General features: G+C 43.0%; 1 protein-coding gene across 1 annotated transcript in view; it reads right to left on the reverse strand.

The window, feature by feature from the left end:
- Window positions 1-24,569, reverse strand: part of wdr70 (WD repeat domain 70) — an 86,296-nt gene that overhangs the window by 59,614 nt on the left and 2,113 nt on the right. Inside the window, exons 6-9 of the mRNA XM_014130171.2 lie at window positions 23,802-23,861; window positions 18,190-18,323; window positions 11,510-11,663; window positions 8,603-8,679 (exon numbers count right to left, since the gene is read on the reverse strand). Coding sequence (XP_013985646.1) covers window positions 8,603-8,679; window positions 11,510-11,663; window positions 18,190-18,323; window positions 23,802-23,861 — 425 coding nt within the window. The remainder of the gene's footprint in view (window positions 1-8,602; window positions 8,680-11,509; window positions 11,664-18,189; window positions 18,324-23,801; window positions 23,862-24,569) is intronic.

A 24,569-nucleotide genomic window follows, 5' to 3' on the forward strand; every position in this document is an offset into this window, starting at 1 on the left:
CGACGGACAGCTGATCGTCCTCACAGTGGCAGACCACGTGTAACAACATCTGCACAGGATCGGTACATCCGAACATCACACCTGCGGGACAGGTACAGGATGGCAACAACAACTGCCCGAGTTACACCAGGAACGCACAATCCCTCCATCAGTGCTCAGACTGTCCACAATAGGCTGAGAGAGGCTGGACTGAGGGCTTGTAGGCCTGTTGTAAGGCAGGTCCTCACCAGACATCACCGGCAACAACGTCGCCTACGGGCACAAACCCACTGTCGCTGGACCAGACAGGACTGGCAAAAAGTGCTCTTCTCTGACGAGTCGCGCTTTTGTCTCACCAGGGGTGATGGTCGGATTCGTGTTTATTGTTGAAGGAATGAGCGTTACACCGAGGCCTGTACTCTGGAGCGGGATCGATTTGGAGGTGGAGGATCCGTCATGGTCTGGGGAAGTGTGTCACAGCATCATCGGTCTGAGCTTGTTGTCATTGCAAGCAATCTCAACGCTGTGCGCTACAGGGAAGACATCCTCCTCCCTCATGTGGTACTCTTCCTGCAGGCTCATCCTGACATGACCCTCCAGCATGACAATTCCACCAGCCATACTGCTCGTTCTGTGTGTGATTTCCTGCAAGACTGGCATGTCAGTGTTCTGCCATGGCCAGCGAAGATCCTATTGAGCACATCTGTGACCTGTTGGATCGGAGGGTAAGGGCTAGGGCCATTCCCCCCAGAAATGTCTGGGAACTTGCAGGTGCCTTGGTGGAAGAGTGGGGTAACATCTTACAGCAAGAACGGGCAAATCTGGTGCAGTCCATGAGGAGGAGATGCACTGCAGTACTTAATGCAGCTGGTGGCCACACCAGATAATGACTGTTACTTATGATTTTGACCCCCCCCTTTGTTCAGGGACACATTATTCCATTTCTGTTAGTCACATGTCTGTGGAACTTGCTCAGTTTATGTCTCAGTTGTTGAATCTTGTTATGTTCATACAAATATTTACACGTGAAGTTTGCTGAAAATAAACGCAGTTGACAGTGAGAGGACATTTCTTTTTTTGCTGAGTTTATATTGTCAGCAATGATAAACCAGCATTTTTGGAAGCTCAAACTTGTACTGCCTAGTAACTGTTGAATTGGAAATAGACTTCAGAGGGCCATATTGATGCCCAGGTGCTCTCAATGAAAATGAGTCTTAAAGGGATATGTTAATTTGCAATCCTCCGGCTGATCCTGGATAAGCCACTGTACCCCAGCTCAAACGAAGACTCTAGTGATCATACACCGGCATTGCTGTCCTTACATTTTGGTGAGATTATCCGACTAGTTTATTCCCTGTAAGAATCGTTTAGGGTCTTCTTCGGTGAGGGTCCTGATCCACATAATCCTGCTGTTAGGAAGATTAGTGACCAAGTAGGCATGAGTTGCACGGTGCCATTCTGAGAAACCAGTGAGACATGGCAGTGCGCCCTTACTCAGCTCATTACTGCCTTTCTCAAACCAATTAAGCCACTCATCCCAGCTCTGATAGAGCCCTCCAGTTGTAGGAGACAGCCCAGTGCTGTGTTCATTTAAATCAAATACAATTTTGCAGTGGTTATTGCGGGATAGCGAAATGCTTAAGTTCCTAGCTCCAGCAGTTTTTTTTATTTAAAAATAAATTATTTCACCTTTATTTAACCAGGTAGGCTAGTTGAGAACAAGTTCTCATTTATAACTGCGACCTGGCCAAGATAAAGCAAAGCAGTGCGACACAAACAACAACACAGAGTTACACATGGAATAAACAAACATACAGTCAATAACACAATAGATAAAGTCTATATACAGTGTGTGCAAATGAGGTAGGACAAGGGAGGTAAGGCAATAAATAGGCCATAGTGGCGAAGTAATTACAATATAGCAATTAAACACTGGAGTGATAGATATGCAGAAGATGAATGTGCAAGTAAAGATACTGGGGTGCAAAGGAGCAAAATAAATAACAGTATGGGGATGAGGTAGTTGGATGGGCTATTTACAGATGGGCTATGTACAGGTGCAGTGATCTGTGAGCTGCTCTGACAGCTGGTGCTTATAGCTAGTGAGGGAGATATGAGTCTCCAGCTTCAGTGATTTTTGCAATTCGTTCCAGTCATCGGCAGCAGAGAACTGGAAGGAAAGGCAGCCAAAGGAGGATTTGGCTTTGGGGGTGACCAGTGAAATATACCTGCTGGAACGCGTGCTACGGGTGGGTGTTGCTATGGTGACCAGTGAGCTGAGATAAGGCGGGGCTTTACCTAGCAAAGACTTATAGATGACCTGGAGCCAGTGGGTTTGGCGACGAATATGAAGCGAGGGACAGCCAATGAGAGCTTACAGGTCGAAGTGGTGGGGAGTATATGGGGCTTTGGTGACAAAACGGATGGCACTGTGATAGACTGCATCCAGTTTGCTGAGGAGAGTGTTGGAGGCTATTTTGTAAATGACATCGCCAAAGTCAAGGATCGGTAGGATAGTCAGTTTTACGAGGGTATGTTTGGCAGCATGAGTGAAGGATGCTTTGTTGCGAAATAGGAAGCGGATTCTAGATTTAATTGGATTGGAGATGCTTAATGTGAGTCTGGAAGGAGAGTTTACAGTCTAACCAGACACCTAGGTATTTGTAGTGGTCCACATATTCTAAGTCAGAACCGTCCAGAGTAGTGATGCTGGACGGGCGGGCAGGTGTGGGCAGTGATCGGTTGAAGAGCGTGCATTTAGTTTTACTTGCATTTAAGAGCAAGTACTTGCATTTAAGAGCAGTTTGAGGCCACGGAAGGAGAGTTGTATGTCATTGAATCTCGTCTAGAGGTTAGTTAACACAGTGTCCAAAGAAGGGACAGAAGTATACAGAATGGTGTCATCTGCGTAGAGGTGGATCAGAGAATCACCAGCAGCACTAGCAACATCATTGATTTATACAAAATGTAGAGAGAAGAGAGTCGGCCCGAGACTCTTATTACCAGTGCAGTAATAACTAACAATGCAAAACAATACATGCAAACCCCAAAAATGTAAATAAAGGAATTAATAAATACTGAAATAGGACGAGTGATGTCAGAGTCCGGAATATAAATATATACTGTATGTATATGATGGTGTGTATTGACATTATGGACAGTATATGAATAGAAAAGGAGTGTACAGCAGTAGATATATACGATGAGCCTTGACTAGAATACAGTTATACATATGAAGTGGGTAAAACAGTATGTAAACATTATTAAAGTGACCAGTTTTCAATGACTATGTACATAGGGCAAGGTTGAGTACAGGGTGGTAGCCAGCTTGCAGTGGTGTAAAGTACTTAAGTAAAAATACTTTAAAGTACTACTTAAGTAGTTTTGGGGGGTATATGTACTTTACTATTTCTATTTTTGCCAACTTTTACTTCACTGCATTCCTAAAGAAAATAATGTACTTTTTACTCCATACATTTTCCCTGACACCCAAAAGTACTCGCTACATTTTTACAGGAAAATGGTCCAATTCACACACTTATCAAGAGAACATCCCTGGTCATCCCTACTGCCTCTGATCTGGCGGACTCACTAAACATAAATCCTTCATTTGTAAATGATGTCTGAGTGTTGGAGTATGCCCCTGGCTATCCACCAATAAAAATAAAAAATATATAAATTGGTGCAGTCTGGTTTGCTTAATATAAGGAATTTGAAATTATTTAAACTTCTGATTTTTTATTTATTTATTTATTTCACCTTTATTTAACCAGGTAGGCAAGTTGAGAACAAGTTCTCATTTACAATTGTGACCTGGCCAAGATAAAGCAAAGCAGTTCGACAACATACAAAAACACAGAGTTACACATGGAGTAAAACAACATACAATCAATGATACAGTAGAAAGAAATAAGACTATATACAATGTAAGCAAATTATGTGAGACAAGGGAGGTAAAGGCAAAAAAGGCCATGGTGGCAGAGTAAATAAAGTATAGCAAGTAAAACACTGGAATGGTAGATTTGTTATTTGAAGAAAGTTCAAAGTTAAAATATAAATAATATGGTGCAAAGGAGCAAAATAAATAACGTAGGGGAAGAGGTAGTAGTTTGGGCTAAATTATAGATGGGCTATGTACAGGTGCAGTGATCTGGGAGCTGCTCTGATAGCTGGTGCTTAAAGCTAGTGAGGGAGATAAGTGTTTCCAGTTTCAGAGATTTTTGTAGTTCGTTCCAGTCATTGACAGCAGAGAACTGGAAGGAGAGACGACCAAAGGAGGAGTTGGCTTTAGGGGTGACCAGAGAGATATACCTGCTGGAGCGCGTGCTACAAGTGGGTGCTGCTATGGTGACCAGTGAGCGGAGATAAGGGGGGACTTTACCTAGCAGGGTCTTGTAGATGACCTGGAGCCAATGTATTTGGCGACGATTATGAAGCGAAGGCCAGCCAACGAGAGCGTACAGGTCGCAATGGTGGGTAGTATATGGGGCTTTGGTGACAAAACGGATGGCACTGTGATAGACTGCATCCAGCTTGTTGAGTAGGGTATTGGAGGCTATTTTGTAAATGACATCGCCGAAGTCGAGGATTGGTAGGATGGTCAGTTTTACGAGGGTTAGTTTGGCAGCATGAGTGAAGGATGCTTTGTTGCGAAATAGGAAGCCAATTCTAGATTTAACTTTGGATTGGAGATGATTGACGTGAGTCTGGAAGGAGAGTTTACAGTCTAACCAGACAACTAGGTATTTGTAGTTGTCCACATATTCTAAGTCAGAACCGTCCAGAGAAGTGATGCTGGACAGGCGGGCAGGTGCAGGCAGCGATCGGTTGAAGAGCATGCATTTAGTTTTACTTGTATTTAGGAGCAGTTGGAGACCACGGAAGGAGAGTTGTATGGCATTGAAGCTCGTCTGGAGGGTTGTTAACACAGTGTCCAAAGAAGGGCCAGAAGTATACAGAATGGTGTCGTCTGCGTAGAGGTGGATCAGAGATTCACCAGCAGCAAGAGCGACATCACTGATGTATACAGAGACAAGAGTTGGCCCAAGAATTGAACCCTGTGGTACCCCCATAGAGACTGCCAGAGGTCCGGACAGCAGGCCCTCCGATTTGACACACTGAACTCTATCAGAGAAGTAGTTGGTGAACCAGGCGACGCAATCGTTTGAGAAACCAAGGCTACTGAGTCTGCTGATGAGGATGTGGTGATTAACAGAGTCAAAAGCTTTGGCCAGGTCAATGAATACGGCAGCACAGTATTGTTTCTTATCGATGGGGGTTACGATGTCGTTTAGGACCTTGAGCGTGGCTGAGGTGCACCCATGACCAGCTCTGAAACCAGATTGCATAGCGGAGAGGGTGCGGTGGGATTCGAAATGGTCGGTAATCTGTTTGTTGACTTGGCTTTCGAAGACCTTAGAAAGGCAGGGTAGGATGGATATAGGTCTGTAGCAATTTGGGTCAAGAGTGTCACCTCCTTTGAAGAGGGTGATGACAGCAGCTGCTTTCCAATCTATGGGAATCTCAGACGACACGAAAGAGAGGTTGAACAGGCTAGTAATAGGGGTTGCAATAATTTCGGCAGATAATTTTAGAAAGAAAGGGTCCAGATTGTCAGGCCCAGCTGATTTGTAGGGGTCCAGATTTTGCAGCTCTTTCAGAACATCAGCTGAATGGATTTGGGAGAAGGAGAAATGGGGGAGGCTTGGGCGAGTAGCTGTGGGGGGTGCAGTGCTGTTGAATGCAGTAGGGGTAGTTAGGTGGAAAGCATGGCCAGCCGTAGAAAAATGCTTATTGAAATTCTCAATTATAGTGGGCTTATCGGTGGTGACAGAGTTTCCTATCCTCTGTGCAGTGGGCAGCTGGGAGGAGGTGTTCTTATTCTCCATGGACTTTACAATGTCCCAGAACTTTTTAGAGTTTGAGTTGCAGGAAGCAAATTTCTGTTTGAAAAAGCTAGCCTTGGTGTTTCTAACTGCCTGTGTGTATTGGTTTCTAACTTCCCTGAAAAGTTGCATATCGCGGGGGCAGTTCGATGCTAATGCTGAACGCCACAGGATATTTTTGTGTTGGTTAAGGGCAGTCAGGTCTGGGGAGAACCAAGGGCTATATCTGTTCCTGGTTCTAAATTTCTTGAAAGGGGCATGCTTATTTAAGATGGTGAGGAAGGCATTTAAAAAAAATAACCAGGCATCCTCTACTGACGGGATGAGGTCAATATCCTTCCAGGATACCAGGGCCAGGTCGAATAGAAAGGCTTGCTCGTTGAAATGTTTCAGGGAGCGTTTGACAGTGATGAGTGGAGGTCGTTTGACCGCTGACCCATTACGGGTGCAGGCAATGAGGCAGTGATCGCTGAGATCTTGGTTGAAAACAGCAGAGGTGTATTTAGAGGGCACGTTGGTTAGGATGATATCTATGAGGGTGCCAGCGTTTGCGGCTTTGGGGTTGTACCTGGTGGGTTCATTAATAATTTGTGTGAGATTGAGGGCATCAAGCTTGGATTGTAGGATGGCCGGGGTGTTACGCATGTCCCAGTTTAGGTCACCTAGTAGCATGAGCTCTGAAGATAGATGGGGGGCAATCAGTTCACATATGGTGTCCAGAGCACAGCTAGGGGCCGAGGGGGGTCTATAGCAGGCGGCAACGGTGAGAGACTTGTTTTTAGAGAGGTGGATTTTTAAAAGTAGAAGTTCAAATTGTTTGGGTACAGACCTGGATAGCAGGACAGAACTCTGCAGGCTATCTCTGCAGTAGATTGCAACACCGCCCCCTTTGGTCGTTCTATCTTGTCTGAAAACGTTGTAGTTAGGGATGAAGATTTCAGAGTTTTTGGTGGACTTCCTAAGCCAAGATTCAGACACAGCTAGGACATCCGGGTTGGCAGAGTGTGCTAAAGCAGTGAATAAAGCAAATTTAGGGAGGAGGCTTCTAATGTTAACATGCATGAAACCAAGGCTATTACGGTTACAGAAGTCATCAAAAGAGAGCACCTGGGGAGTAGGAGTGGAGCCAGGCACTGCAGGGCCTGGATTCACCTCTACATCCCCAGAGGAGCAGAGAAGAATGAGTATGAGGGCACGGCTAAAAGCTATAAGAATTGGTCGTCTGTGACGTCCAGAATAGAGAGAAAAAGGAGCAGGTTTCTGGGGGCGATAAAATAGCTTCAAGGTATAATGTACAGACAAAGGTATGGTGGGATGTGAATACAGAGGAGGTAAACCTAGGCATTTAGTGATTATGAGAGAGATAGTGTCTCTAGAAACATCATTGAAACCAGAAGATGTCATAGCATGTGTGGGTGGAGGAACTGAGAGGTTGGATAAGGTATAATGAGCAGGGCTAGAGGCTCTACAGTGAAATAAGCCAATAAACACTAACCAGAACAGCAATGGACATTGCATATTGACATTAAGGAGAGGCATGCTTAGCCGAGTGATCAAAGGGTCCAGTGAGATTCAGACAGCTAGCCGGGCCATAGGTAGCAAGCTGGTGGAAGATGGAGGGAGGTCTGTTTTTAGCCACCTCGTGCGTTTCCGTCTGTGGATTAGTGGGGTTCCGTGTGGAAGGGGGGACCAGTCCAAGTTGGCAAAAATAGTTAGTTATAGTGGCCCAAGAAAAGTGTCCGATAGACCTATTCAGATCGCAGCCGAAAAGACAGCTAACGATTAGCGGGCCGCAGAATGGGCGATCAGGTTACGTCGCGACGGAGGGGCCAGTTGGATAACTCCCTCGGCAGATAACGTCGGTGGTCCAGTCGTGAAGGCCCGATGGGGCTCTGCATCGGCAGTAAAACGGGTCCGGATAGGTGATTGTAGCCCAGGAGACACTTCAGCTGGCTAGCTCAGGAATAGCCCAGGAGTGGCTGACGGAACTCTTCAGCTGGCTAGCTCCGGAATAATGTGTGTTAATTCCGGGACCGACGTTGCCAATAGTCACTCAGGTAGCAGCTATTTAGCTGGTAGAAATCCGGGGAAAGGAGAGAGAATAGGTCCGGTATGCTCTGGTCTGAGTCGCGCTGTACAAAGACTGGCGATAGCTTTTCGAGCTAATGGATATCTGATGACCGCTAACCGTGGCTAGCTGAACTCCAACGTTAGCCAGTGAAAATGGCTAACCTCTGGCTAACTTCTGTTGTGGATTTCAGATTTGAGGTAAATAATACTTTCTTTTTTAAATTGGTGAGGCGGGTTGCAGGAGAGTGCTTTGAGGTTGAGTTTTTAGAAGAAAAAAATGTAAAAAGATATGCGAAGAAAAATATGTAAATATATATATACACGGGACACGACAAGAGGAGGGTAAAGGACGTCTGAACTGCTACGCCATCTTGGAAGAAGATGAGATGATACTTCAGTACATTTTAGCAATTCCATTTACTTTTGATACTTAAGTATATTTAAAACCAAATACTTTTAGACTTTTACTCAACTAGTATTTTACTGGGTGACTTTTACTTGAGTCATTTCCTATTAAGATATCTTTACTTTTACTCAAGTATGACAAATGAGTACTTTTCTCACCACTGCCAGCTTGTACCAGTGCGTTTGTCTGTCCCTGTGAATCTCAGATTCACCAGCAGAGAAACACACACACACACACACACACACACACACACACAACTCACCCGTCGTTGGAGCAGGTCATAAACTCGTCCTTAATCTTGGGGTGCCAACAGCCGCTGTTCAGCATGGCAGTGTGACCCTGAAATAAAAAGACAGACAGAAACGTAGTTAAATGGCTATAATTTTACCCAATCAGCACTGAGGAATCTGGATTTAAACAAGTAACGACCAAACATCTATTTTACAGAGAGTGGCACATCTTGCATAGCAGCCTGATCTCACTGCTCCTAGTTAGCCCTTGGTCCTTCTCCAGCTAAAAGAGATAAACCTACAGGGAAGGAGAACCCCCTAAACACCAGAGCCAGCCAGGCCCAGTGGAGCTCCCTCTGCCTCAAAACTGAGAGCTCATAGCACTGTGACCTCCAGCAGGGCTCTCCTCTGGTAAAAAAGAATGCGCGCAGAAATAGCCATAACAAATAACATCTTCAAAGAGCGACTGCCCAGAGAGAGGCCCTCTCGCACCGAGAGGGCAGGGGATTTCTCCGACGTGCAGCAAAGAGTGTTCAGACATGACATATCTCAACCTGACAGGGAGGACAGGAGTTGAGCAAAATGACATCAGTGTGTGAATTGTGGAGAGACCTGCCTGCTCACTGTGAGATCCCCTTGGCCCTTTTACCATGGGACTGGACACGGCCCGGCTTCCACTGTACCATGTTCCCCTTTACCAGGACTTATCAAACCGTCATTCTCGCTCATTTATAGCATTTAAAAGCTATATCTCTCTCCATACTGTAAAATACAAGGACTACTTTGAATATTCACAGATGGAGAACAAAAAAGTATTTCAACCTATACTTGTAATGCTTAGGGTACAGTCCATAAACGGTGTTGTATGTTTAGCGCTTAAATGGTTTTGTAAATGACTGAATTACTTCCACGTTCTGGCAAAAGGCATCAAAACAAACAGCTCCGGTCGTTCACGGTCTTAATTGGACTGGAGGAACTACCGTTGCTATGCAGCTCTGATTCCCCTCCTCCCCAACAGAACAGGAGAGGACAGCCAACTGCCAATGCCTAATTAGAACCAGATTGACACACACACTTGACAGTAAACACCACTTCAAAAAGAATAAGCCTAATTACAAACAGAAACCTGGGTGGAAAAATCAGCCTCACTGATACTAGGAAACCATGGAAAGCCTTTAGTGTGTGTGTTAGTGAGGGGGGGATCGATACAGTTACATATCAGGATATAATTGTTGATTATATATCGATTGTATCGTTATAAAAATATTGCAATATTCTTTTTGCGCTAGTTGGCTGTACCAGCACCAACACTCCAATATTTTTCGCCATCTTATTTTTTAAATAGATTTCAGTACTTCTATTTCCATGACTCATTCTCATGGGGGCCTCCTGAGTGGTGCAGTGGTCTAAGGCACTGCATCGAAGTGCTAGCTGTGTCACTACAGATCCGGGTTCGATACAGGGCTGTGTCGGAGCCGGCCCAGACCGGGAGACCCATGAGGCGACACACAATTGGCTCAGCGTCGTCCGAGTTAAGGGAGGGCTTGGCAGGCCGGGATGTCCTTGTCCCATTGGGCTCTAGCGACTCCTGTGGCGGGCCAGGCACATGCACGGTGACACGGTCGCCAGGTGTACGGTGTTTCCTCAGACACATTGGTGCGGTTGGCTTCTGGGTTAAGCGAGCATTGTGTCAAGAAGCAGTGCGGCATGTCGGGTCGTGTTTCGGAGGACGCACGGCTCTCGACCTTCGCCTCTCCCGAGTCCGTATGGGAGTTGCAGCGATGAGACAAGACTGTAACTACCAATTTGATACCACGAAATTGGAGTGAAACAGGGTGAAAAAATAAATGAAAAAATGATCATGGCTCTCTCTTGTCCCTCTGCAGCAGACATGATGAGCAGTATGTTTGGAACATCGAATCGCAATAAAATCAGTATCGAATCGCAATACATACAGAATCGTGAAAATTGCAATGCATATCGTATCGCTAACCAAAGTATTGTGATAATTCCCAGTCCTCTCTCTCACACACAGTGTGTGTGTGTGTGTGTGTGTGTGTGTGTGTGTGTGTGTGTGTGTGAGTGAGTGAGTGAGTGAGTGAGTGAGTGAGTGAGTGAGTGAGTGAGTGAGTGAGTGAGTGAGTGAGTGAGTGAGTGAGTGAGTGAGTGAGTGAGTGAGTGAGTGAGTGAGTGAGTGAGTGAGTGAGTGAGTGAGTGAGTGAGTGAGTGAGTGAGTGAGCATATGGGTGGGTGCTGTGCAAGAGACAGAGCAGAAGAGAGAGAGAGAGAAAGAGAGAGACTAGTGTGTGTGTGTGTGTGTGGTGGTGATGTATGGATGTGAGAGAATTGGTTTTGGACACACTAAATTAGCTGGGTCACCTTCAGCAGAGCTTCACTACCCAGAACCCTGCTGCCAGCTACAGCCCCAATGGAGCATTGGATCCACAGGAATGTAGAGAGACAGAGGGACACCCTACAGTAGTTATCCTACTGGGGAAGTCATCTCTATCACATCATTCTCACAGGCGTCTCAGCCACCATGCAGAACATGCTCTGCAAATGGACAGTCAGCAACGGCCTTTTAGACAGCAAAAACTGTTCACCCAAGACGCATTGAATGAACGCGACCTTGGTCAGTGGTCGCTCACCACGGCATGATCTAGTTGTGAATGTCATCGTGACCCTCTCCTACTCTACTCTGACTGCTCCCAGCTGGAAGTACAGTACACATCATTACCCCCATACACAAACTAACCTGCAGCTGCAGAACATACAGTGCAGGGGTCATCCCTGACACAAAGCTAAGGTCCAGGCCCGAATGCTTGTTTGAGTGGCCACCGACAGGGGGGGAAGGCCATAGTGTCCGATGGCTATATCTCTTCCCTTCTCAGTAACAGAGGAAGCACATATCAGAGAGTAGGTGGTGGATGAGTGTGTACCTTGGTGTTAGCCATGTCCACGATGTACTGGTCTCCCTTGGGACACTCCATAACCGGGAACCCGTCTCGGTCCAACACCTTGGCCTGGGCATTCCCAGAGACCACCAGGATGACATCACCAGTGATGCTGTATTGCAGGGACCTGATCTGGTGGCTGAGAGGGGACACAATGGGAGAGGATGAGAAAGGCAAAGCTTTTTTACTTATCATTCCCGTGGCTACCATTGGTCATTCCTGAAATGCGTGCGGTAAGTGTCTTTGTGGGAGTTTCTGTTGAATTGGTGAGAGACATCTGCTAGGTCTGAACGTGTACGGCATCAGAGCTACAGCGATGTCATATAACAGCTTTAAATCCCGAAGCAGTTTTAGACAAAAACCTGTTACCATAGGAACCGTGACAACACACATCACAGAGAGTTAGCGGAAACGGTCAGACGTTCGGCCCATTAGATTTGGACCAGACAGACCAACAGTGGAGATGTCTAGGTCTGGGCCTCTCTCTGTCTTGTCCCTCAGACTCAACACAATGAAAGGTCTGTTAGACTGGGACAGAAGAATGGAACACACTGCGGCTAACCTTGGCTGCACTAAACATAGTTGGGTTTCTTCTTTCCAGCAAGAAAAGGAGTGGAGAGGTTTAAATATGAGCCCAAAGATTGGGATTTAGCCTAACCAGCAACCCATTCACAATGCCAATCCATGCGCTGAACTCTTACTGTTACCTCCTACTCCATGCAAGCACGCACACCACACGTGTCACGCAACACACACACATAACCACTCTCCCAAAGTGCAGATAGCAATTCAGGTCAATATCAAACTGCATTAACACAGCAGGGGGTAGAGGGGCCAGCCAGGTTTCGTGCGGGGAGCAGAACGCTTAGGGAGTGGGACCATAGTGAAATAAAACTGGGTTAACATCTCTGTTCCTACCTCCAGGGGCTGGAGCACAGACAGCCATCACTACATTTCCTTCGGAGGAAGAGTCAACAACACTGAACCAATCAAGGTTCCTCATTAAGCGGAAATAACCCCTCGTTTTTAACTCGTGTGCCCTGCAGGTCGATGGAGAAACAGTGGGCTTCACACGGCTCTCCAAATACGGCCTAGTGTGTCAGTGACCGCAGAGACTATTGGACAGCTCTGTAATCAGGCTAAATGTGGCGTAGAGTTCTGCTAATAAGATTCAGGGAAAGCCCGCTCCAGCTCAGCCCATTGGTTCTCAAAACCCCTGAGAGAATGTATTCATTGATGGGTTCCACGAAACAAACATTAAATACGCACAGTGATACACATGTACACAAACACATACACAAGCTCTTCTCTCATCTGCATCCGAGTATACAGTATTTAGGTTAGGTCCATTTAATTAAAGGGAGAAGATCCATTCCTCTGACATGAGGTACTAAGGTTAACATGAGGTGCGCTGAAGCAATACAACAACATGTTTGTGCATGTGTATGAGCATTTTGATAGCAGGGTTTCCTTAGCTGGTAATTGCCGTTTTTTGGCCAATAAAATAAATTAAAAGCCGATAAATACAATTGTAGCAGGACAAATTGTTCCGGGGTGCATATCAGACTCAATAGAATATATTGAAAGAACGGGTTCAGAATATTAGGGATAAATGAAATTAAGCCATCTAAATATATGCATATTCGTCTCTGCTTCAGCACCAATTGGTAGACTTAAAAATACTCTGATTTTGTAGATTATTTAGGGTTGGGAAAGTATTTATGAATCATAAAAAAAGGTTTAGAGCCTTTACGCACTAAATATATTGATGAATAAAAAAATCCAGTGGGTTGACTCATCCTGAAAGTTGCCATATCTCAAGTTTGATCGTTGCGATATTGGAACAGTGTTTCCGCTGCAGTCATTTAACTGTGGCGCTGCGCCACGGCACAATCATTGCTTCCATGGCAAAAAAATATGGAACGTGAAAAAACATCTGTCGTGGCGCACTTTGAATATGCTAGAACAGGCCACAAATCAGACAACCCCATTGTAGAATAGTTTACCTATTTACCTAGTCGGCTAGTTGTTGTGTGTTCTATGTGAGATATATATTCCTCTCGAGGCGCATTTAAGTTACGAGTGCCATAGGGAGGGAAACCTGCATTCTGACAAGCAGTCAATGCACAACAATTCCTTTAATCGTGGGGAAAATAGCAGTTTAAATGGCCTTTGTTAAAAAGAAGGCAATCCCAGCTTTCCATTCCTACTTTATTTGTCAACTCCTAAATATGCGCAAACTGCAGTGTCATGGTTAAGCACCATACACCTCTGCAAATCCCTGTGAGTGCATAGGGGAGAGTAGGGCTAACTGTAACGGGTCAATTGTAGAGTAATTTGGACTTAAAACGCCACCCTATGAAGTGGTTTCTTGGAGAAGTACAGACAGGGAACGTGCTACCCCGGGTGGCGGTTTACCCCAAGTTACCTAAACATATAGGCTTACATTAAATTCACTGTGTTTATGCAAGATTTTTGGGACATAAAATTCATCAATAGGATGCTAACTAGTTAAAAGATTACATTTGGGATCTAACTAATGATTAGCCCAACAGGGTGAAAGCAGATAGGCAACCCCATGCTTCAGCCTATGCTGCATCAGTTGGGCTACAGATGGTAATGCTCATTGCTAATAGCATACCTGATAATACGGGCCATAATATGGAAAATTGCCACATTCAACTCTTCAACCCATGTTAATGTTGGAAGATTAGTGTACACAGAATTATAATAGGGAGAATAGCGTACAATAGTAGGCAACATCCTTGTCTATTGCCTGCACTAACGACGGAACTGTGTGATGACACGGCCAATTAATTATTGCACCATGCGTCGGGTTCAAACTGTTACGACTTGGTCTGCTCTCCGCTACATAACGATTTAATCACCCTACATGTTTTTTTACTAATGATCCTCAGCAACAACCACACGGCCGTGACGCCGTTTACAGAGGAAGCAAATGAAGGTAAACGAAACATGTCATTAAATGGAATGATGTAGGCTATACCAACTGAAAAGAACTAACAGTAAAATGGCAGTTGAATATGTGTGGTTATTAGGCCTATTGACGGTCGATACTGATAGAGGCTAATACTTCACTTGATACAAATAGAAAACAGAGAACGTCCGGGTAGCCTATAATTAAGAGTGCCCATCAGTGCAAGTTAAAATGCTGTACAATTTAAATGTAAAACTTTACTTTAAGTCGATATGCTTCAGGTTGCTGCCATATGAGTGGTTTCACATTTGTCTCCAGCGATTATAAGATAAAATAGATTTAAAAGTGGAATGTATATTTACAATTCCCTTATCCAAACAGATACTCATTTATCAATCGCTCTTATCAAGTTATACACCGAGTGTACAAAACATTAGCCCGAGACTGTCCCGCGCAGCTCCCCCTGGGACTGTCCCGCGCCGCTCCCCCGGGACTGCCCCGCGCAGCTCAGAATAAATATCAGCACACAGGTATTTACACGAGATTGAACTGGTCGATCTCAAAGGGAGTCCTGGTCGATCTGCAAACTGTTCTGTAAAAAAAAATGTATATATATATATATATATATATATATATATATATATATATAAAGCCAATTATATTTTTTTTCGTCTTGGGCTGTTGGCCGTAAGTGAACCCGATTCAGCTGCCCTGCTCGCAGGGAAGGCAACTGTTGCCATTTAGAACCATTTCATTTGTCTGAAGGTACAAAAGCTACAGCAAAGTTGATTCTGTGAGAGTTCAAAACATTTAAAACCATGACTAGAGAAGACTGTCAACGAATACAGCAAAGAGCTGCTGTTTATGTTGAAGTTCTTACTCAGCACTGTCAACACTTTGTGTCACTGCAGCAGTAATGAACGAGTAGGAAAGTGTTTCTATAGGCTTGCATTGTTGTTAATATTAGAGGCTTGGGTCTTTTTTAATATCAAGGAATATTTCACTTACTCTGTTCATAGGAGTAACAACATGAATTTGTGCATGAGGCAGAAATAATGCGGTGCGACTCGAGTTTTGCCATCAGTTGGAAGACGATGTCCCTTTCTGGTCAGTGTCAGTGGAGGAAAGGGAGAGCGGAGGGATGTTGAAAGGCAGACCCTGAGTCTGCTGCTCTCTCCCTCTGCTGAGACTGACCATAAGATGCAGGCACCATCAGCCCGGTAAAATAAAAAATAAATGCTAATTATTTAAATGGATGCTCACTCAGGTGTGCCTCACAGGTAACACAACAATGGATCTATTACCGGTGTGATCATATAGCCTACCTTATATTTTGAGCTAAAAATGGCCCGAACAACAATGCATTGGCAGGGCAATTCAAGCAAAGTCAATATGCGGTGATAATGTATTGGGCCTATAGCTTACTGCACAAACCTCATTGCTATGGTACAGTTGGTTAATTGGTTAATGTTGCATAGGCTTGAATAAGCTAAGTAGCCAATAGGCAGAGGGTAGCATAATTTATCTGATTCTCTGTACTAATGGTATTGTAATAATAATGCATTTTATTTGCATCAAACAACAACATTTTCAGTCACCTCCTTGTCTGAAGGACAAGTAGATAAACAGGTTAATGTCAAGCCCTGCATGTTTTGTTCAAATGTCTCATGGAATGAACAAAACACATTGGTTACTACTGTAGGCTGAATGATAGAACAGCTGTTTCCATGTTAAAATGTTATGGGATGCATTTTCTCCATTGTTTTTTATGGTAGGCCACTCTGGTAGGCCTACATTATGATCAAGTAGCCACAGTAGCCTACTTGGCCACTGTTAAAACTGTAACTTCAAGCGGGTACAGCCTCAGGGTTCACAGTAAACGTGTGCTGTAAGTTGGGCTCAGCAGACCTGAAATTTGCTCAGTTCCCCAAAAAATTGAGAGAACATTGCTGACCAGGTGAAAGCTATGATCCCTTATTGATGTCACCTGTTAAATCCACTTCAATCAGTGTAGATGAAGGGGAGGAGACAGGTTAAAGAAGGATTTTTAAGCCTGAAGACAATTGAGACATGGATTATGTATGAGTGCCATTCAGAGGGTGAATGGGCAAGACAAAATATTCAAGTGCCTTTGAACTGGGTATGGTAGTTTGTGCCAGGTGCACTAGTTTCAGTGTGTAAAGTACTGCAATGCTGCTGGGTTTTTCCACACTTAGCAGTTTCCCCTGTGTATCAAGAATGGTCCACCACCCAAAGGACATCTAGCCAACTTGACACAACTGTGGGAAGCATTGGAGTCAACATGGACCAGCATCCCTGTGGAATGCTTAATACCATGTAGAGTCCATGCCCTGATGAATTGAGGCTGTTCTGAGGGCAAAAGGGGGTGCAACTTAGTGTAAATTAAAGTGCATGGAGAATGGTGTTTTTTTAATATCTACAAACATTCAGTCCATGTTTTTTTCCACTTGGAACCGGTAGGTTCACTAGACTTTACTCATGGTTTCCTCGCGTGTAAAGGTGGTGGAATTAAGTCAAGGTCAGAATATGGCATATCTCTAGACACACCACCACACCTTTATTTATTCCATCTCCACCCCAAACAAATAGCTGGTGAATAGCATGCTATTATCATGCTTAAATTCAAGGTCAGAACAGAGAGAAAAGTGCATAGAAAGGGAATTACGTTGCATTTACGTTTACTTAACTCGGGTCTGAATTCCCCCCATAGTGAAAAGCCTACAAGGGGATACGTTTTAATATTGTAGTGGACAAATATGAGAAGAACGTTGGCGCAGCCAAATGCAGGCTACTGTGCAACTCTCTATTCAGGTAGGATGCTATTTTTTTAACTTATTTTTTCATATTAATAATTTAAACAAAATATCATTATTACAATATATCATTGTTATTATTGTAGGCCTATTTATTGATCTAAACCAGCTCCTTAATAATGCTGAATGTGTTTTGTTTCATTCTGTTGAGACATTTTGGTTGGCTAAATGAAGTTTAATCTGTCTTTATAATTGTGTGCCCCATATTTAGTTTAAGGTTATAAGTAGGCTTGTTGTAAAATTAATATTATTAGCCTATTGCTATCATTTGTTGATTACAGTAGGCACTAGCCTTTTTTTAGTAATTGCTGCAATTGCGACCAGAGTTACTCCTATTATCTACCAATATAATGCTTATCTTAATAAAGAAAAATATTCTGCAAAAAAAATTCATGAATTAGCCTCCTTCTGTACACCTATATCTGTATAGCAGACGCAGTAGCCTATCTGGCAAGGATAAAGAAATACATGTCGGTGTCGTAGCATGCTGCCGCCATCTCTCTCTCTGAGGCTAGGCCTACGTTTCTCTTTCTTCATATATATTAATATCATACATTGGACTCCTAAGCCTATAGGTGTATGCATGCAATGCCCTGATGCATTTATCACTCAAATCTCCGACAGCTGAACCGTGATGTGGACAACTATTGTTTAAGGAAAGTAAAAACCAATAAAACAACTGGCTGTAAAGTTTTGTATACGCTACACATCACAAACAAGGAAGTGTTTTTGTCATTATAAGCTTTTTTTTTAAGGTAAAAATTGCTCATTTGGCCAATATCCCTCGTTTATTGATGGCTCTGGCTGCATGGGTGGACGGCCTAATGGGTTACGCTCCCAATGCACTCTGTTTGATAGGCATGTGTATGTTCTAGTCTAGGTGGAGGACACACCATTCGCAGGGCTGTATTGTTCTGAAGGAATTCAGAGCTGCATCCATCCCAGCAAAGTCCCAGAAGCGCACGTCAAAGTCGTATCCCCCGGTGACCAGACGGGCTCCAGAGGGGTCCAATGCCAAGGCCGACACCTGAGGAGGGAGGGAGCAAACAAACAGAGGTTACTTTCACCTGCCGGGGACCTTATACACCTAACTAACACCTAGTTGCTACTAGGTTAACAGCACACCACCTAACCAGCCAGCTTAGTGTACAATGGACACAATCTTGGCTGAGGGTCCCAGTAGTTTGTCTGGATGTGCATTGCCTAGTCTTTTAACACTAGAACCGCCATAGGCCAACGGCCACTGACATTTGATTTAGTAAATTAAAGAAATCAATCCCCAAAAAAGCTTTGTCCTGCTGCTTCCCTGACTTTTTCTAAATGGTTGTATTTTACACAGCTCAATTGTCAGAATGTTGAAACCACAGAGAAGTATTTAGTGCCTTTTACTCAGTTTTTTCCCACACCTACTCCTAACTTAACCTGCAAGACAATGTGCTGTAGGATGTTGGTACCCAGCCAGGCGTTAATGCATCTCTCTCTCCTCACTGAATGAATGACAAATGAATGAATGGCCGATAATTGTGCACGTTGCTTCACAATTGAATTTAAATTAGGACCAACTGAATGTTAAGGAGGGTGAAGAAGTTGATTTAATTGTGAAAAAATGGTGTAATGATGAGTTTGTGTTATGCCTATTTATCAGCGTTGGAGCTTATGTTATTTTGACCGTGCTGCTTGTGAGTTGATACCGTTCTCTTTTACATTTTACTTTGTAAAAAGAAGCTGTTACGGGACTGTTTTATTTACTGTAACTCTATTACTAATCAAATGTATTGGAAGGGAAATGAAAACATGCTGTGTGTTGGAGTTGTTCTTTAGAATAATACGAAACATATCCTTTACTCTATCCAACTTCATGAGTGGGAAACAAACGATGCCAGTCAGCCTGCACAACCGGCCATCGAAACTACACACTATACCCAAACTAATTGCACACATAAGAGTTAGCCAATAGACAGGATTACATTTTTTCAATAATCTGATGAGTGACAATATTAGGCCTATCAGTTGTCAAATTGAACATGAAGAGATGGGCGCATCTTGTAATTTACAAATGCAGGGAAAGGATCATCACTTTATTGAATCCTCCTTCAGAGTCACATGCAGGTAAAACACTTTGATTTCTATACAGTATCTGAAAGAAGATATTCTGGCATTTCTATTACACTTACCTTTGTCTAATAACTCTCATAATTCAAGAGGTGCAGCTCTATTTCCAAGAATATCAGTGCTGTCCATGTGCTCATCACATGACCACACGTGCAGTAGCATTGCTCTGGCTACGATGCAAAAACTAGTAACATAATGAATTTAAAATTCAAATATGCTATTTATTTATGCAATTCATCCTTTACAATTGTTCATGCACTGACACTTTTGTTTAGGAATACAGCAAATCATTTAACCTGGCCGATTACTAGTAATACTAATTATACTATTTAATGATACTATTCATTAATTAATTCTACTATTTCATTATACTATACTAATTCATTACATTTACGTCATTTAGCAGACGCTCTTATCCAGAGCGACTTACAAATTGGTGCATTCACCTTATGATATCCAGTGGAACAACCACTTTACAATAGTACATCTATATCATCATGTTGTGGGGGGGTTAGAAGGATTACTTTATCCTATCCCAGACCCTCCTGCAGCAAAGCACCCCCACAACATGATGCTGCCACCCCTGTGCTTCACGGTTGGGATGGTGTTCTTCGGCTTGCAAGCCTCCCCCTTTTTCCTCCAAACAAATTATACTATTAATTGATTACTCTATTACTAATCACATCTACAAATAAAGTTGTTCAAATGGATTACAATGAAATGTAGGCTACAGGCCTCAGTATTTTCTAGGTCATTGTAGAAATATACAAAACATATTCTTGACTCAAAACAAATTTCTATTGTGTATTGTTTTTTTTTATGATATATTTCCACAAATAATTATTAAATTAATCCTTTATTATATATATATATATATATATATATATATATATATATATATATATATATATATATATTATACAGTTGAAGTCGGAAGTTTACATACACCTTAGCCAAAAATACATTTAAACTCAGTTTTTCACAATTCCTGACATTTAATCCTAGTAAAAAATCCCTGTTTTAGGTAAATTAGGATGACCAGTTTATTTTAAGAATGTGAAATGTCAGAATAATAGTACAGAGTGATTTATCTCAGCTTTTATTTCTTTCATTACATTCCCCGTGGGTCAGAAGTTTACATACACTCAATTAGTATTTGGTAGCATTGCCTTTAAATTGTTTAACTTGGGTCAAACGTTTTGGGTAGCCTTCCACAAGCTGACAGAGCTGGAGTAACTGAATCAGGTTTGTAAGCCTCCTAGCACGCACATGCCTTTTCAGTTCTGCCCACAAATTTTCTATGGGATTGAGGTCAGGGCTTTGTGATGGCCACTCCAATACCTTGACTTTGTTGTCGTTAAGCCATTTTGCCACAACTTTAGAAGTATGCTTGGGGTCATTGTCCATTTGGAAGACCAATTTGTGACCAAGCTTTAACTTCCTGACTGATGTCTTGAGATGTTGCTTCAATATATCCACCTAATTTTCCTTCCTCATGATGCCATCTATTTTGTGAAGCGCACCAGACCCTTCTGCAGCAAAGCACCCCCACAACATGATGCTGTCACCCCTGTGCTTCACGGTTGGGATGGTGGTCTTTGGCTTGCAAGTCCCCCCCTTTTCCCTCCAAACATAACAATGGTCATTATGGCCAAACAGTTCTATTTTTGTTTCATCAGACCAGAGTACATTTCTCCAAAAAGTACGACCTTTGTCCCCATGTGCAGTTGCAAACCGTAGTCTGGCTTTTTTATGGTGGTTTTGGAGCAGTGGATTCTTCCTTGCTGAGCGGCCTTTCAGGTTATGTCAATATAGTACTCGTTTTACTGTGGATATAGATACTTTTGTAGCTGTTTCCTCCAGCATCTTCACAATGTCCTTTGCCGTTGTTCTGGGATTGATTTGCACTTTTCACACCAAAGTATGTTTATCTCAAGGAGACAGAACGTGTCTCCTTCCTGAGCGGTATGACGGCTACGTGGTCCCATGGTGTTTATACTTGCTTACTATTGTTTGTACAGATGAACGTGGTACCTTCAGGCGTTTGGAAATTGCTCCCAAGGATGAACCAGACTTGCGGCGGTCCAAAAAAAAATTCTGAGGTCTTGGCTGATTTCTTTTGATTTTCCCATGACGTCAAGCAAAGAGGCACTGAGTTTGAAGGTAGGCCTTGAAATACATCCACAGGTATATCTCCAATTGACTCAAATGATGTAAATTAGCCTATCAGAAGCTTCTAAAGTCATGACATCATTTTCTGTAATTTTCCAAGCTGTTTAAAGGCATCTGAGTGTATGTAAACTTCTGACCCACCGGAATTGTGATACAGTGAATTATAAGTGAAATAATCTGTCTGTAAACAATTGTTGGAAGAATTACTTGTGTCATGCACACAGTAGACGTCTTAACCGACTTGCCAAAACTATAGTTTGTTAACAAGAAATTTGTGAGTGGTTGAAAAAGGAGTTTTAATGACTCCAACCTAAGGGTATATATATATATATATATATATATATATATATATATATATATATATATATATATATATATATAAACATACATATATACACACACATACATACACACAGGTCAAAAGTTTTAGAACACCTACTCATTCAAGGGTTTTTCTTTATTCTTTACTATTTTCTACATTGTAGAATAATAGTGAAGACATGAAAACTATGAACACATATGGAATCATGTAGTAACCAAAATATATTTTAGATTCTTCGAAGTAGCCACCCTTTGCCTTGATGACAGCTCTGTACACTCTTGGCATTCTCTCAGCCAGCTTCATGAGGAATGATTTTACAACAGTCTTGAAGGAGTTCCAACATATGCTGAGCACTTGTTGGCTCCTTTCCTTCACTATGCGGTCCAACTGATCCCAAACCATCCTAATTGGGTTGAGGTCAGGTGATTGTGAAGGCCAGGTCATCTGATGCAGCACTCCATCCCTCTCCTCGGTCAAATAGCCCTTATACAGCCTGGAGGTGTGTTGGGTCATTGTCCTGTTGAAAAACAAATGATAATCCCACTAAGCGCAAACCAGATGGGATGGCGTATCGCTGCAGAATGCTGTGGTAGCCATGCTGGTTAAGTGTGCCATGAATTCCAAATAAATCTCTGACAGTGTCACCAGCAAAGCACCCCCACACCATCACACCTCTTTCTCCATGCTTCACAGTGGGAACCCCACATGCGGAGATCATCCGTTCCCCTATGATAGAAGGTTGGAACCAAAATCTCAAATTTGGACTCATATGACCAAAGGACAGATTTCCACCGGTCTAATGTCCATTGCTCGCATTTCTTGGCCCAAGCAAGTCTCTTCTTATTATTGGTGTCCTTTAGTAGTGGTTTCTTTGCAGCAATTCGACCATGAAGGCCTGATTCACACAGTCTCCTCTGAACAGTTGATGTTGAGATGTGTCTGTTAATCTGAACTCTGTGAAGCATTTATTTGGGCTGCAATCTGTGGTGCAGTTAACTCTAACTTGTCCTTCAGGTCTTAAAGTAATGATGGACTGTCGTTTCTCTTTGCTTATTTGAGCTGTTCTTACCATAATATGGACTTCCTATTTTACGAAATAGCGCTATCTTCTGTATACCCCCCAATACCTTGTCAGAAGACAACTGATTGGCTCAAATGCATTAAGGAAAGAAATTCCACAAATTAACAAGGCACACCTGTTAATTGAAACGCATTCCAGATGACTGCCTCATGAAGCTGGATGAGAGAATGCCAAGAGCGTGTAAAGCTGTCATTAAGGCTAAGGGTGGCTACTATATAATATACATTTTGATTTGTTTAACACTTTTTTGGTAACTACATGATTCCACATGTTATTTCATAGTCTTGATGTCTTCACTATTATTCTACAATGTAGAAAATAGTAAAGAATAAAGAAAACCCTTGAACAAGTAGGTGTGTCCAAACATTTGACTAGTACTGTACATACAACAACAAAATAAATGGGAAATTGGAAATGATGCAGACAATTACAATGATGGAAGCGACAATCTATCTGCAATATTGAAGCTGATCTACCCCGTAAACAAATAATATGTTTATAATAGTTTATGCACTATTTATCAAGCGTTGGTGCTTATGTTTGCTGCACCTTGCACCTATGCATCTGATGCATATGCTAAAGGATACGCCCGGTAACGTTCTCTAGCAGGTACTGATAGACTGAAAGGCCAGGCAGTTCTATTGTTAATGAGTCCTAGGAGGGAAATATGCAAATGAATGGGTGCTATATTTAAACGGGCTCATGAGTGCAATGAGTAACAACGAGCAGTTTGGAATCCACTTTGGAAAGGTTATATAACACCGCAGTTAATAAATATAGAGGGGGGGTTATAGAGAGGAAAGTTGGAAAATGCTTACCGTTTTGGTGCCATGCTGCAGAGTAATCTCATGAGTGTCTGGAATCTTCTTCACTGGATTCTGAGAGAGAGAGAGGGACAGGAAGTTGCCTGTCATACATGTGTGGATGAAGGTGGAGTGGGCTGCTTGGCACTCTGTCATACACAATATTTCAGCTTTAATGGGCTGTGTGATAGGCTGGTTTTCTCCCACAGCAGGGTCCACTAACTACACCTACACCCAATGGGAGGGCTGCATTTGGCCTGAGGGCCGTGTTATTACCAGAGGCCAACATGTCACAGGCCACCATCCATCACATAGCCCCACAGCGGCCTCAAATCACACCTGCTCTGAGAACGCTGGGTGTCTGGCCTATATCACCCATAACATACACACAGCAAAGAGACTTTTACTACTTCGAGAGAGAGAGAGGGGGACAACACTTTTTTAAGGAGAAAACCATCTGGCCAAGTGTCTTTGGGCGGTGCATTTCGGTGGCCTACATACTTTAAAATGATGGCTTTTTGTTATGGTTTATCAGGAGGTGATGTGAGAAAGCCAACTCTTGCTTTCCCAAGCAGTACACCAAGATTGCACTGGGTCGACTCACAATACATTATTGTGTAAAAGGGAATGATAAAGCAAGTCTCATGAAATGTTAAGAGTGTACTGGCCTCCAGTGGTATAACATAGTAAGAACACACCATGTAAATAAATATGTGGCTTCAGGACTGTAAAAAATGTTCAGTGTTGCAGACTGAAATGTATAAAGATCATAATTATGAACCT

The sequence above is a fragment of the Salmo salar genome, chromosome ssa01 (genome assembly GCF_905237065.1).
Source record: "Salmo salar chromosome ssa01, Ssal_v3.1, whole genome shotgun sequence".
Taxonomy (NCBI): domain Eukaryota; kingdom Metazoa; phylum Chordata; class Actinopteri; order Salmoniformes; family Salmonidae; genus Salmo; species Salmo salar.